The following is a 15290-nucleotide window of genomic DNA, read 5'->3' as shown; positions in this document are numbered from 1 at the left end:
CACTCTCAATCAGTGATGATGTATCGTGTGTGAACTGTCTGTTGTTGAAAATTATACATCCAAACAACTCTTTTGACACCAAACTAGTGCTTTATTCTTCATATACTTGAAGTGTGACACGTAAATAAGTCACAGACTCACAGCAAACATATGTACACAATAAACAATGTTTATGTGCACCAACCAAAAATACGACATAAATTGATAAAAAGCTGGCAGTTTGTGGCCGACTGGGTCACCGCTTCATGTGGCCACTCGATTCCGAACACACACGTCTCGGTGGTCCTTCCATTTTTTCATTCAATCGCTGACCTTTCCATTTGGCAATCTTAATGATGTCTTGACGAGACTTGCTGTTTGATGATACTCCCTTCGGCTTGGTCCATTTTTGCGTGTACAACAGCAATGATTTCGAGCTGAACCGGAAACCACAGTCTGAGCGGACCAATCACAGTCCATTTCCGTAATGTCATCTGCGTTGACGTGACGCTAGGGTTTGAAAACTCAATAGGACCGTGTCAGGCAATGGCGCAGGGTTGTAAATCGGGTATTCTTTGACGGCGCAGATCCGACGCGGAAGCATAACTCGGCCTTTAGAGTGCACGTGTCATAGCATGCCAACAGGAAGTTACCTGAGGCCCAAGGTGGTAGGTGGACATCACAGACAAAGCTTCCATTCTGCCGCCGGCCCAGATCAAGATGAAAGTGGTTTTCTAAGAAGCTGCAGTCGTCCCCATAGAACTCTGGAATTAACTGGGTGATAAATGAACAACCATCAATTGGAACCATAGCAAAGTACAAATTATACACCACTTAATTAACTATGGTCTACAAATTAGTTACAGCATTAGAAATAGACCGATTATCGGCACCCATATTTTGAAATTTGACGTATATCGGTATCGGCCTTTTTTTTTTTTTTTTTTTTTTTTTTTTTTTTAAATCCGACCAGCCAATATGGGAAAAAACAGTTAAAAACTGGGTTGTTTCAGCTGTAATCAAAATCAACTCAAATTTATTTATATAGCCATTTACAAAAACAAGAAAGGTCCTCAAAGTGCTTTACAACAATTCAATGAAGTTCAGTGTTTGCATTATTTATTTTTTTATGCCAATTTTTTACTCCTTTACAGCAAATGAATATTGGCTGCAATAATCCGTTATCGGCCCCTCTAACTACTAATAATCAGTATCGGTCCTGAAAAAAAGCATACGGTCGATCTCTATACAGAATCATCACTTTCATGGCCTGAATCAGTATGTCCCAGAAAAAAAAATCAGATCCATATCAGCAAACTACTTTACACAGCATTGCCTTTTGACTACTATAATCTTATAAAAACATTACATCAAATAATTCACCTCTTTAAAATCTGTTGCTCCCTCTAAGCAGTTTTTCCATGTTTCACCTATGCTGTAAGAGACAAATTCATGGTTAAATCCGCAATGAGATTTAGAGATTACCGGTAAATGCTTATGTATTTCCTTCTACGCACAAAAGGCCAGTTACATCATATAGATAACAGGTTACATAGAGCCGTAAATGGAATGAACCTAAACAAATATTCAGAGTTTAAAATCATGCCAAAATACACTACCTGTTAAACATGCGGTCTGGATGGTCAAAACGACCATTCTGGAGACAAAGCATGTGTTCTGGAGCTGTGGGGAAGGTAAACCAAAACACAATGCTGAGAGACTCAATGCATATATAGAGGTTATAAACAATGTAAATTGCTGACTTACCAACTCTGACCAAGTAGAAAAGGACGTAACCAGGAGATGAGTAGTGGCTGCCGTACAAGAATCGAGGCTCGGGCATGCCTCTGAAGCGACACTATAATTCAGACGTTGTATCAGAATTTACTGTTTGTGACATTTTGACAAAACTATATTTATTTTATGTGTTGGAGAGTGTAATGCACTGCAATTCTTAACAACTGGAAACTACAACCTTAATAACGGTTCATTTGATAAGCATTACTGTTTCTTTGCTATCTCTGTACATGAGATAGCATCTTTCAACAGTAAGAGATCTCATTATATTCTTCAGAGGAGTGGATCTCACCAGTAGCCCATCCAACCGCTCTTTGTTTAACGCTCCGACAGGTTTGCTGAGGTCCCTAAATGTGGTTGCCTTTGTCAGATCTGGAAGACATACAAAAGGACAGGGGTGTCAAACACATTTTGGTTCGCGGGCCAGATTTATGGCAATTAGATTAGGGCTGCAGCTACCGATTATTTAAATAATCGATTAATCTATTGTTTAATTACTTTGAATAATAGAGGAATTGGATTAAAAGCATTTACTTGCAGAATAAATTTTATGAGATGTAAAACGTAGGAAACAAGGGTTTATGCTTGCAATAATATTTATTTTGGCTTGCTAAGATTGAACTTTCAAAAGAGCATTAAATTAGAATGCGTCGACTGTCAATGGTTAAAGGAGAGTTTTAAAAAAAAATCCAGAAATCACATTGTATGATTTTTTAAATACAGTAACTTATTTGTAGTTTAAAGGGGTTCATAAGTATTTGTACCCCTGAGAATAAGCAATAATTATGACACTCAAAGAGTTGTCAGTATACCTTGAAAAAAGTCCACCTTTAACGCATGAGTAACAACCCTCCCACCACCCATTTGAGCATATAAATGCACCCCACAGCCAGTCATAATCCAACTGTTACCATTGGCAAGACAAGAGAGCTTTCAAAAGACACCAGAGAAAAAATTGTTGAGCTCCACAAAGCTGGAAAAGGCTAAGAGATGATTGGAAAGGTGAGAATAAATCAACAGTTACAGCAATTGTTAGAAAATCGAAAAGGCAAAACATGACTGATAATCTACTTTGGACTGGGGCTCCATGTAAAATCTCTCCTCGTGGGGCATCACTCATGATGAGAAAAGTGAGGGCTCAGCCTAGAACTACACGGCAGGAGCTGGTCAATGACCTGAAGAGAGCTGGATGCACAGTTTCAAAGGCTATTTTCAGTAGAACACTACGGTGCAATGATTTAAAATCATGCATTGCTCAGAAGGTTCCCCTGTTGAAGCCCGTACATGTGAAGGTCTGTCTGAAGTTTGCCAGGGCCATCTGAATGATGCAGAGGGATCATGGGAGAAAGTCATGAGGTCAGATTAGACCAGTGTTTCTCAATTATTTTCTGTTACGCCCCCCCCAAGGAAGACATAAATGTTTCGCGCCCCCCCCCAAACTCTGCCGACACTGTAAATAGTATCATTTGTCTATAATATTACTATTATAAGTACGCCTCTGACTCACATTGTATCCTTTTTTTCCTATTAGAGAAAATAACAGAGATGAACTTATAGTTCTTATATAGTACTTGAAGTATAACATTGTTTTGTTTGTAACAGAAAAGACAACGCGCATCAATTTGCCTGAATTAAAAAAAAAAAAAAAAAAGTCACATCCAAACTGTAAAAATACACTCAAGGTAAATTTTTGACCATTTGATACTGAAAAATAAAATCAGTAAATAATAACAAATTCAAATTGATTGGAAACATTAACTCATGAGGACAATAAGCCAAAAAATTTGACCGAAAAAAAAAAAACAAAACTGAATAGAAGAAAAAAAAAAGAAGTGTCTTTGGACAGAAGGACAGTTTTTATTTTCGCTGCTCCCAGTATCACCTCCAGTTTGCAATGATGTGGGGTTATTTTGCACTGAGCATGCTAACAGTGCTCACTGGTTTACTGATATAACACTGACAAAGCGGGACGATTGTTGGCAATATTCGGCACGTTTTCGCTGAAAAACAACCAAGCGGTTTATCAATGGGATTGGGGTCTAATGTCTTTAAGTGGCGTCTTAATTGATTTGGCTTCCGGCTGTCCGCTATAATCATTTTTAGACACAGTAAACAGTGGTCTTTCCTCGTCTACCACTGTATTAAATGTCAAAGCCAAAAGGCAAACAGCCCGAAAAAAGCGCACTCTCAGCGGCCGAGGGAGAACCGTAGGTGAGGGCGGTCGTAGTGACGATCCCAAGCAGAAAATGGCACTTCTCGGGCGGACACATGAGAACCGGAGAAGACAGTGGGTTGCTGCGTGAGTCCGGCCGGAAAACAGCTTTCGAAAACGGCGCACAGCTCTCCAGCTCTTCGTGAGTCTCTTCTGTGTGCTGAGTGCTCTTGCTTACTTCAAAAATACTGCGCGCACTTTGAAAATGAGAGTGCCACTGCCACCCACTGAGTGGATGTGCAAGTACACTTTATTCTAGTACGGCAACAACAACAAAAAAATAAATAAAAAAATAAAAAGCATGTTCCCCGAGGTTACACGCGCCACCCATGGCATCGCTCTGCGCCCCCCTTGGGGGGCGCGCCCCACTATTTGAGAAGTACTGGATTAGACCAAAGTAGGACTTTTCAGTGCAAACTTTAATCGTTGTGTGTGAAGGCAAAAGAAGGATGAGTACAATCCCAAGAACACCATCCCCACTGTGAAGTATGGGGGTGGAAACCTCATGCTTTGGGGCTGCTTTTCAGCAAAGGGGAGAGGACCACTGTACTGTATAAAGCAGAGGATGAATGGTGAAATGTATCGTCAGATTTTGAGCAAGAACCTCCTTCCCTCAGTCAGAGACTTGAATATGAGTCATGGCTGGATATTCCAACATGACAATGATCCTAAGCACACACCCAAGCTGACTAAGGAGTGGCTGCGTAAAAAGCATATAAGGGTTCTGAAGTGGCCTAGCCAGTCTCTAGACCTCAACCCAATAGAAAATCTTTGGATGGAGCTGCAACTTTGTTTGTTTGTTTGTTTTTCTCTCAACGACAGCCCCGAAACTTGACAGATCCAGACAAGATTTGTGTGGAGGAATGGGCCAAAATACCTGTTTCCGTATGTGAAAGCCTGGTGAAGAACTACAGAAGCCATCTGACCTCTATAATGACAAACAAAGGCGTTTGCACTAAATATTAGCACTGATTTTCTCAGGGATAGAAATACTTCTGAACCCCTGTAAACTACAAATGCATTATTTAAAAAAATCATACAATGTGATTCCTGGATTTTTTTTTTTAGATTATGACTCTATGAGTGTAAATGCATCTATGATTGAAATTTCAGACCTCCACCTATTTTCCAAGTGGGCGAACTTGTAAAATCACGAGGGGTGCAAATACTTCTGCTCCTCACTGCATATATTCATGGAAAATTGAGAATGGCGGACACTCGGGACGCAAGCGGGGAAACGGCACAAAGCCCAAAAAGCAGACCAAAGTGGCAAAAGCATGGATTTATTTTAACGAAAAAAAGGAGGGTGTCACTGTCATGTACAGTTTCTGCAATGCCGAGCTCGCATACAAAGGCAGGACGTCGGCCATGAATGAACACCTGAAGCGCTGTCAGCCTGGTATAATTTTGGAAGACAACATGTTGGCGGATCGTATGTCCATATAACAACATTTTTTATTAAGTTGTGTTAGAGGCTAATATCGGGCTAATGTAGCTGAAAAAGCAGCTATCTACTTTACGTAGTGCGTTGCCGCCTCCGTTAAAACCAACAATACCGAAAGCATCTTGTAACATATTTATGTCACACTGCTGTTGCCATAGTTGTGCTCTCCCTGTGGGTGTGGTATGCGCTTCCTATTGGTGTGGTATTTTGTTAGAAAGACATCAAAGTGATGATTCATGTGCACATAAGATCAGAAGCACACAGAATAAAGAAGTGTTGTTCCATTCAAGTCTCGGTGTTACATGTACTTAGATTAAGGAAATACATAACAAAAAGTGGCTCTCAAACCTTTTTGGGATAGGAGGTGGGAACTTTCTGTTCAATCAGGTTGTTTGCTGTTGGGGAGCAGTCACTGTGTGCTAAAATGCTTGTGCAACTGCACGCAGGTCACAGTGGTATTGTTAAAATTAAAGAAATGGCGACAAGTTATTTTTGGTGGCCAGGATTAAATAAACAGAAGAGATGGGAAAAAACGTTCATCTTGCCAGAAGATTCGCAACAATTCACCTGTGGCCCCACTTCATCCTTGGGATTTTCCTCAGGACCCTTGGTACCGCATTCATATTGACTTTGCGGGGCCTTTCGAAAATCAAATGTTGCTGGTTGCTATCGATGCCCATAGTACGTGGCCAAAGGTAGCTAGCATGAAATCCACGACATTGGAAAAGACAATTGAGAAGTTAGGAGAGATGTTTAGCCGTTTCGGAGCCCCTGCGCAACTCGTGTCAGATAACAGAACCCAATTTGTGACAAAAGAAATGGTTGAATTCCTGCAAGCCAATGGGGTTCAACACATCAAGTCGGCTCCCTATCACCCGGCAAAAAACGGCCAACCAACCAACCTCTTCAATTGTAGACAACTTCTCTGACTGTCGATTGATGAACATCCAGACTTTTAAAGATGGTTTTGTATCCTTTCCCAGCTTTTTACAAATCAACAATACTTGATCGCAGGTCTTTAGACCGCTCCTTTGACCGAGCCATGATGCACATCAGATAATGCTTCTCATCAAGACAATTCTTACCAGGTGTCTGTTTTATGGTGGGCAGGGCAGCTTTAAACCACTCATCAGTGATTGGGCACACACCTGACTTAAAATGTTTGGTAAAAATTGGTTTCAATAAGTCCCCTTAGGCAGAGGGTTCACTTACTTATTTTTATACCATACGTCATTGTTTGCATGCTATCCTCATTAAAATATGAAAACCTATAAATGTTTGGGTGGTTTTAGTTTGACACTGTTTTTCCATCTGTGTGATTTTGACACAGATCAGATCACATTTGATAGTGATGTTATGCAGCAATGTGAGAAATTCCAAAAAGGTTCAGTTACTTTTTCATACCCCTGTATTAATTCATTTTGTATGTATGCATTTGTTAGCCAGCAGGTAGCTGCAGAAGGAGTAATGAGATTTGCGATTTGACTTAAAAAAAACACTATTGCAATCATGTCATAAACCACATAAAGTAGATAAACTAGCAAAAATAAAAAATAAAACACTTTTAGCATGCGCGTATTGGTGTGTTGTAGATCTCTGCTGTCAACCCACCCAATTGTGTACTTGTGTAGTCGGAAATGACCCATGGGAAGACAGGGTACTGGGAGAGGTCGTTGCAGCTGCGGTCAGCCAAGTTGTTGAGGTGAAGGAGATACTGGTAGTTACTCAGATGGCCGCGCTGCCACTGCAACATGTAGCTCTCTGCCGTGTGCTCTGTCATGTGGTTCTCTGAATAAAAGGAATCATAGCGCTCATGAATGTAAATGACACCAAACTAAAAAAAAATCATAATACTGATTTAGAATGATAGTAAATATTATATGATTCACTTGAATTTGTCAGTACATGTTGTTATACCTTAAAGATCTTAGTTATGAACTAAAATTTCATGGATAGGGACTAAACGCTGTCGTAAATAACACAAATGCATTACATATTGATCCTTCCAGTCTCCAAAAGTTTTTCCCATAATTGCAAGTTGAATACAAAATAGAGATCGCATTCAGATTCTGTAGTATCCAGTGCAGTCAGAGTATTATGAAACAAATTGAGGATTTGTTTACTTTACATCATTGCATTTCCTCACCCAGGAATGTGGCAATGAAATAATAAATTTCATCTCTGTCCGCTGTGTTGTAAAACTTGAGATAGATGTCTGAGCAGAAGTCGTTCTCAGAACAGAAAACTTCGAGCCCCTGCATGAGACGAGAGATCAATACTACATTCTGTATGCACACCAAAGGAGAGTGCTTGAACTCAGAGCACTTGTACTCACAAGGGGTCGGAGGCCATGTCTTCTTTTGTAGATCCGCCTGACTTTATGGAGTTTGATCTGAATGACGAGCTCCTGATGAGAGAGAGGAATTACATCATTCATGAGCTCATTAATCAGTTTGCTCCATCACTGCGACTCCAAAGGATTCAGACTATAAGTAAGCACACTCTTAAGCATTAGAGACAGCTCACCGGATATCCATTGAGCGGCTGAAAGTAGAGATTCTCATTTGTAATGCAAACGTGGCCAGGGTTGGACACCAGAGGCAGGACCATCTCCACCGCACATTCCATATGAGGCTTCTCGGCAACATTCTGGAAGCTTAACATTACAAAACCAGATCTATAATAGTATCGAACGACTTGTGCAGGCTCTCATTTTCATTCTCAGCCGAAACACAAATCTCGACACTGAGTATGTTCGACAGTGTCAGTGTTGTTCAAGATACTTTTAAAAAGTAAAGAGTTATAGTTACTTCGCTGAAAAAAATAACTATTAGTTATTCAATTAAAGTAACTACTTTAAGTGACTTTCAAAAAGTAGTACCATAAAAAATGATTTAAAAAATTGAAAACGTTGGTTGAAATGTTGCTCGGCGCACTTGTCATTTCAACGTGTGTTAGGCCATGTCTACACGTAGCAGGGTCTTTGGCAAAAAGAAGAACTTTTTCGACGGTTTGGCCTATTATCTACACGCACATTTAGATGATGTTTCTTAAAAACAGCGATTAAAGTGAAGAAGGGCGAATTCTGCGTTTGTGGCGCTATCATGTGGACAATGATAACCGAAAATTTAACTGTGGAAACATCACTTACTGTGACAATTTTGTCCCAATGTCACACGTGTGACCAATGTTTACATTTGGAGAAATTACACAGGTGTTTTTTCGCTTCCATTTATTTACAAACTCATACATATATATGGTGGAAAACACTCAGGTGACTTGAAGTTCTGCTCTGAGAACCCCAATTTGGCCAAATTTCAAAATTGTCCGATACGCACGTGTGATACATCATTGGAAAGCGTAAAATCTCAATTTTCATCTGACCAAAGCACACGGTCCCAGGCTTCAACTGGGGCCGTGTGCTTTGGTCAGATGAGACCAAGATTGAGCTTTTTGGCACCAAACACTCTAAGTGGGTCTGGCGTGCCACGAAAGATGCGCATGCTGAAAAGCACCTCATACCCACTGTGAAGTATGGGGGTGGGTCAGAGATGGTGTGGGGCTGTTTCGCTTCCAAAGGCCCTGGGAACCTTGTTAGGGTGCATGGCATCATGAATGCTTTGAAATACAGTGGTACCTCTACATACGATCACTTCGACACACGATCTTTTCGACATCCGACGTAAAATTTGAGCCGCCATTTGTTTCTACATCCGACGAGTTGCTCGAAATACGACGACATGACAGCACTGCAAACGAACGCACGGTGGATTTTCTTGTGTGAGAAATCAACACAGTTTTCAAAAAAAGTTGATACAGTTGGAGAAACAAGGAAAAAAGTGATGCTTACCTTTGAAATGAAGATGCAAGTTATAGAAAAATATGAGCTTGGTGTGCGCGTCCCTGAACTGGCTCAACAATACAGCTCCATGGTCCTCTTCCGACCACCGTTCGCCACTATTTATAAGTTAAGGTGACAATTATTATTGTGGTAACATTGCCAAGGAAATCGCCAGCTTCGTCACGTTTTTATCATTTATTTAAGAACTTATCCAACACAAAACGCCCATTGTCTTAAGCAGTTGACTGCTCTCAAGAAAACGAAAGTGTTATCTCTACCGCACCGACCTATCTCACCGTGACGTCAGCTTCGCGGTGCGTTCAGGGACAGTAAAAAGTGTCCGCCATATTAGAATCCAATTCGTTACATTATTTACAGGAATAATTATTAATTATTCTTATTATTATTATATTATTCTGACTTATTTATTTATAACTTATTTGTTTTTCTATGTTTAATTGCCATTTGTAACAGTGCCAGCAGTATTTATTAAGAATTTAGTGTATGTTTTTAGGCTTTGGAACGAATTAATGGAATTATAATGTATTCCTATGGGAAAATCCTGCTCGACATACGACCATTTCGACTTACAAACAAGGTCCTGGAACGAATTAAATTCGTATGTAGAGGTACCACTGTACCAGGACATTTTAAATCAAAATCTGTTGCCTTCTGCCCGAAAGCTGAAGATGGGTCGTCACTTGGTCTGGGATTTAGAGAGATTCTGCAAAGAGGAATGGCTGAAGATCCCTCTTTCTGCCTTTTCCAATCTTGTGAAACATTATAGGAGAAGATTAGGTGCTGTTTTGTTGGCAAAAGGGGGTTGTACAAAGTATTAACACCAGGGGTGCTAATAATTGTGACACACATTATTTGATGTCAAATAATGATTTCTTTATGTGGGAATTTTTCCCCACTGAATAAATGCACTTGTACTGAAGGTTGGATTTTTCTCATTTTTTCCATTAAAGTCCCATATTATTTGAATTTTAAAAAAATTATTAGAAGCAAAAAACACATCTTAACCGGGGTGCCAATAATTATGGAGGGCACTGTATATATACATATATATATATATACATATATACATACACATATACATATATATATATACAGTGGGGCAAATAAGTAGTCAGCCACCAATTGTGCAAGTTCTCCTACTTGAAAAGATTAGAGACGGCTGTAATTGTCAACATGGGTAAACCTCAACCATGAAAGACAGAATGTGGAAAAAAAAAAACAGAAAATCACATTGTTTAATTTTTAAAGAATTTATTTCCAAATTAGAGTGGAAAATAAGTATTTGGTCACCTACAAACAAGCAAGATTTCTGCCTGTCAAAGAGGTCAAACTTCTTCTAACGAGGTCTAACGAGGCTCCAATCGTTACCTGTATTAATGGCACCTGTTTTAACTCATTATCGGTATAAAATACACCTGTCCACAATCTCAGTCAGTCACACTCCAAACTCCATTATTGCCAAGACCAAAGAGCTGTCGAAGGACACCAGAGACAAAATTGTAGACCTGCACCAGGCTGGGAAGACTGAATCTGCAATAGGTAAAACACTTGGTGTAAAGAAATCAACTGTGGGAGCAATTATTAGAAAAGGGAAGACATACAAGACCACTGATAATCTCCCTCGATCTGGGGCTCCATGCAAGATCTCACCCCGTGGTGTCAAAATGATAACAAGAACGGTGAGCAAAAATCCCAGAACCACACGGGGGGACCTAGTGAATGACCTACAGAGAGCTGGGACCACAGTAACAAAGGCTACTATCAGTAACACAATGCGCCGCCAGGGACTCAAAGCCTGCACTGCCAGACGTGTCCCCCTGCTGAAGCCAGTACACGTCCAGACCCGTCTGCGGCTCACAAGAGAGCATTTGGATGATCCAGAAGAGGACTGGGAGAATGTGTTATGGTCAGATAAAACCAAAATAGAACTTTTTGGTAGAAACACAGCTTCTCTTGTTTGGAGGAGAAAGAAAAATGAATTGCATCCGAAGAACACCATACTCACTGTGAAGCATGGGGGTGGAAACATCATGCTTTGGGGCTGTTTTTCTGCAAAGGGACCAGGACGACTGATCTGTGTAAAGGAAAGAATGAATGGGGCCATGTATCGAGAGATTCTGAGTGAAAATCTCCTTCCATCTGCAAGGGCATTGAAGATGAGACGTGGCTGGGTCTTTCAGCATGACAATGATCCCAAACACACAGCCAGGGCAACAAAGGAGTGGCTTCGTAAGAAGCATTTCAAGGTCCTGGAGTGGCTTAGCCAGTCTCCAGATCTCAACCCCATAGAAAATCTGGGGGGAGTTGAAAGTCTGTGTTTCCCAACTACAGCCCCAAAACATCACTGCTCTAGAGAAGATCTGCATGGAGGAATAGGCCAAAATACCAGCAACAGTGTGTGAAAAGCTTGTGAAGAGTTACAGAAAAAGTTTGGCCTCCGTTATTGCCAACAAAGGGTACATAACAAAGTATTGAGATGAACTTTTTGTATTGACCAAATACTTATTTTCCACCATGATATGCAAATAAATTCTTTAAAAATCAAACAATGTGATTTTCTGGTTTTTTTCCCACATTCTGTCTTTCATGGTTGAGGTTTACCCATGTTGACAATTACAGGCCTCTCTAATATTTTCAAGTGGGAGAACTTGCACAATTAGTGGTTGACTAAATATTTATTTGCCCCACTGTATATATATATACTAGAGCTGGGAATCTTTGGGCACCTAACGATTAGATTACGATTACGATTCAGAGGCTCCGATTCGATTCTAAAACGACTATTGATGCACCCCCCTCCCTTTTTTTTTTTTTTTTTTTTTTTTTTTTTTAATGTTTTGTACATTAGTTCCAAAATTGTTCAAAAATCCTCTCAGGCTAAACCAAACTACTATTTCAGTATCAAGTTAACATATACCAGTAAACAAATATACAAAAAAAACAGTAAATAAAAAACTCCAGTCCCCATTCTGCATCAGCAGCTTTAAACTACATTCAATTAATTGAATGTGGTGAATCAACCGTTAAAGTTGATAAAATTGCTCCCGTTTATCCATAATTTCCCTTTTGTCTACTTTCGACATGTGAAAGTTTTAAAACTATTTTAAAGATAGATTCGAGTCAATATTTTACCGATTTAGGAGTATTTTAGATAAAAAGTTAATTAGGTTTGCTTGGAAGGTTCGCTACAACAGCCTTGCAGGGAAGTGTACTGCTTTAAGATGGCGGCCGTTTACTACGTCCGCATCTAGCTTTTTGTAGATGTGCTACTACCGCTACCGTAGCGCATCTAGTCCTATATAAATGATATCTACCGTAACATTATGTGGATGACGTACTTTGTAGCGCAGCTTTTCAGCAGCAGTCAGATATGTTGTTGTGTTTTTTTATCTCGTGGCATGAGTTGAGCTAGAGCCGTGAGTTGAGCATGGCAGGGGCCGGGTAATGAGAAGCATGATGTTTAGCTACTCCCGCTCCGTTGCTCATTGACCGCGCGGCGCGCTGAGTGTGTTGTACTTCCGCTTTACTTGGCATATTTCAATAATCGGAATTTGGATGTTTGTGAATCGTTCTCGAATCTTCCACGGCCGAATCGCGAATAATCTAAGAATCGGAAATTTTGCACAGTTTTTATATACTAGTATATAAAATTGGAGCGTTCGGACACTCTAAATTGAGTGTGTGCGCGAATGGCTGTTAGTCTCCTTGTGCCCTGCGATTGGCTGGCAACCGATTCAGGGAGTACCCTGCATGCTGCCCATAATTAGCTGGGATAGGTTCCAGCACCCCCGTGACCCTCGTGAGGATAAGCGGCTCGGAAAATTAATGAATGAATATTGTAGCATCTATAAGGACAAGGCCAACTTGGCTATTATAATGCACACTCAGCAGAAAAATAGTACCGCATTTTCAGACTATAGGTCGCAGTTTTTTTCATAGTTTGGCTGGGGGTGCAATTTATACTCTGGAGCGACTTATGTGTCAAATTATTAAAACATTATTATATCATTTCACATGTTATTTTGGTGCTTTGGAGTGACACTGATGGTTTGGTAAACTTGTTAGCATGTTGTTTAAGCTATAGTTATCTGAATAATTCTTAATAGCTATGTTATGTTAACATACCGGCTACGTTCGCATTTCGTTGTTCATGCATCATGTAACATCATACTGTACACTTATTCAGCTTGTTGTTCTCTATTGTATTTTTATTTTAAATTGCCTTTCAAGATGACATATCTGTTCTATGTGTCGGATTTAATCAAGTAAATTTCCCCCAAAAATGCCACGTATACTCCGGTGCGACTTATATGTTTTTTTTCCTCTTTGTTGGGCATTTTATGGCTGGTGCGAGTTATACACAGGTGCAACTTATAGTCCGAAAAATGCGGTAAATTATTTACAATTCATCGTACCCACCTGGACACCACGAACTGTATGTAAAGAAAGCTAACCCTAACCCAAGAGTTTGAAATGACGCTCACCACACTAAATGCTAATGCTAACGAGAACGCAAATGCTATGTTAACGCTCCAAGCCACCGAGCCTAACCTAGCTTCCTCCAAGTCCCGCTCTGCTCTATGCAAGCGGGGGGGGCAACTAATGTGTGACAAAATTACTGGTGCACAATAATTGGTCCGATAATTATCGGTCCGATAATAGGAATTATGACGTCATCCCAATAAATCCAATAAAATTATTAATTGGACTGATAATATGTACTGTGCTGGCACGCTGGGAAATCAGTTGACCATTTGCGGGGCATCGCTGCCACCTGCCGGTCAGAATAATTCGCTGCATCTATAATTTGGCCCACAAACTCATTCACTTTACACAGTGCGCTGTCTAGCGATAGCATTGACAATCGTGAATGCTTTCTGTTACTTATGTTTCCGCCTCGGAAATATATGTAAGTATTTATGTTTACTATTACATATGGATGTGCAATACATGTTTACTTCGGTGGTGAAGGGTCATATGTACAGAACTTCATAAGTTGTTGTTTTATAGAAGCCAGCCAATGCTTAAGGCTAGTAGCTCAAGCTAGTGTACTATGCTATACATACATATAATAATTGTCGTGTAATGTTAGTCCTGTCAGAATGCTTGGTAGGATTTTATACTATGCAGAGAAGAAACCTCATATTTTATTGAATATGGGTTCACTCACTGCCATTTATATTGATTACTATAAGGCAAGCCATTAATCCTTTTTGTTCTACCATATTTTTGTTATGAGGAATGAGTAATAAACCTTACTATATAATGTTTGCATTTTACAGTGTTAGTTATAAGTTAGTAAGTTATTGAGAGGCCTTTTGGTTATTGATAGGCTTGCTGTCCTAACCTGTCTCCCAGGTTAAGAAAGTTGTTTCATGGACCAGGACCACAACAGTCTCCTGTAGCACCAAATATTTTTATCTGATGACAAAGCACAATACCTGTTGGGTTTATGTTTTAGTTCAGTGCTCATTGTTCAGCAAACACATCTTCAATCATATTGACTGATTGTGATTGACTCAAATTATATTTATTTGAAAAAAATAAATATTGGCACTTTATTTGAAGTCAAGACTGTTCTTGTCTTTGTTTCGTTCATTATAATAATGTTCATGTCATGAAAATTCTGGTGAGGTCAAAGGCAAATTTATGTTGAATCCACCATTTTTATTTTTTTAAGGTGTTCAAAAACTCCGGTAAATATACATTAAAAAAATTCTATATTTATTATCAGTTATCGATATCGGTATCGGGTTTGAGGAGCAGGAAGTTATCGATATTGGTTTCAAAAAATGGTTCTCGTGCACCCCTAGACAAAATCAACTGTCAACAACTAGGACCTCATTCAACCAAATTGTAGTAACACGCCCTTCACATCCTCAGTAATGGCGTTGCAAAGATGGGAAAAGTAATTTATAATATTACTCCCTACTGAAAAAAATAACGTTGTTATACTCTAACGCCGTTATTAACAACACTGGAGAGCACAAAGAACT

The 15290-nt window shown here is 39.7% G+C and overlaps 1 protein-coding gene across 1 annotated transcript in view; it reads right to left on the bottom strand.

Annotated features, from left to right (window-relative positions):
• The window catches only part of nsmaf (neutral sphingomyelinase (N-SMase) activation associated factor), a 46017-nt gene that overhangs the window by 16972 nt on the left and 13755 nt on the right, over positions 1-15290 (bottom strand). Inside the window, exons 10-18 of the mRNA XM_057824231.1 lie at positions 7959-8088; positions 7768-7839; positions 7579-7687; positions 7044-7220; positions 2069-2148; positions 1747-1837; positions 1599-1662; positions 1363-1414; positions 633-753 (exon numbers count right to left, since the gene is read on the bottom strand). Coding sequence (XP_057680214.1) covers positions 633-753; positions 1363-1414; positions 1599-1662; positions 1747-1837; positions 2069-2148; positions 7044-7220; positions 7579-7687; positions 7768-7839; positions 7959-8088 — 896 coding nt within the window. The remainder of the gene's footprint in view (positions 1-632; positions 754-1362; positions 1415-1598; positions 1663-1746; positions 1838-2068; positions 2149-7043; positions 7221-7578; positions 7688-7767; positions 7840-7958; positions 8089-15290) is intronic.

The sequence above is a fragment of the Corythoichthys intestinalis genome, chromosome 20 (assembly GCF_030265065.1).
Source record: "Corythoichthys intestinalis isolate RoL2023-P3 chromosome 20, ASM3026506v1, whole genome shotgun sequence".
NCBI classification, from domain to species: Eukaryota; Metazoa; Chordata; class Actinopteri; order Syngnathiformes; family Syngnathidae; genus Corythoichthys; species Corythoichthys intestinalis.
The sequence above is the reverse complement of the archived record's forward strand: the minus strand, read 5'-3'. Positions and strand labels throughout refer to the sequence as shown.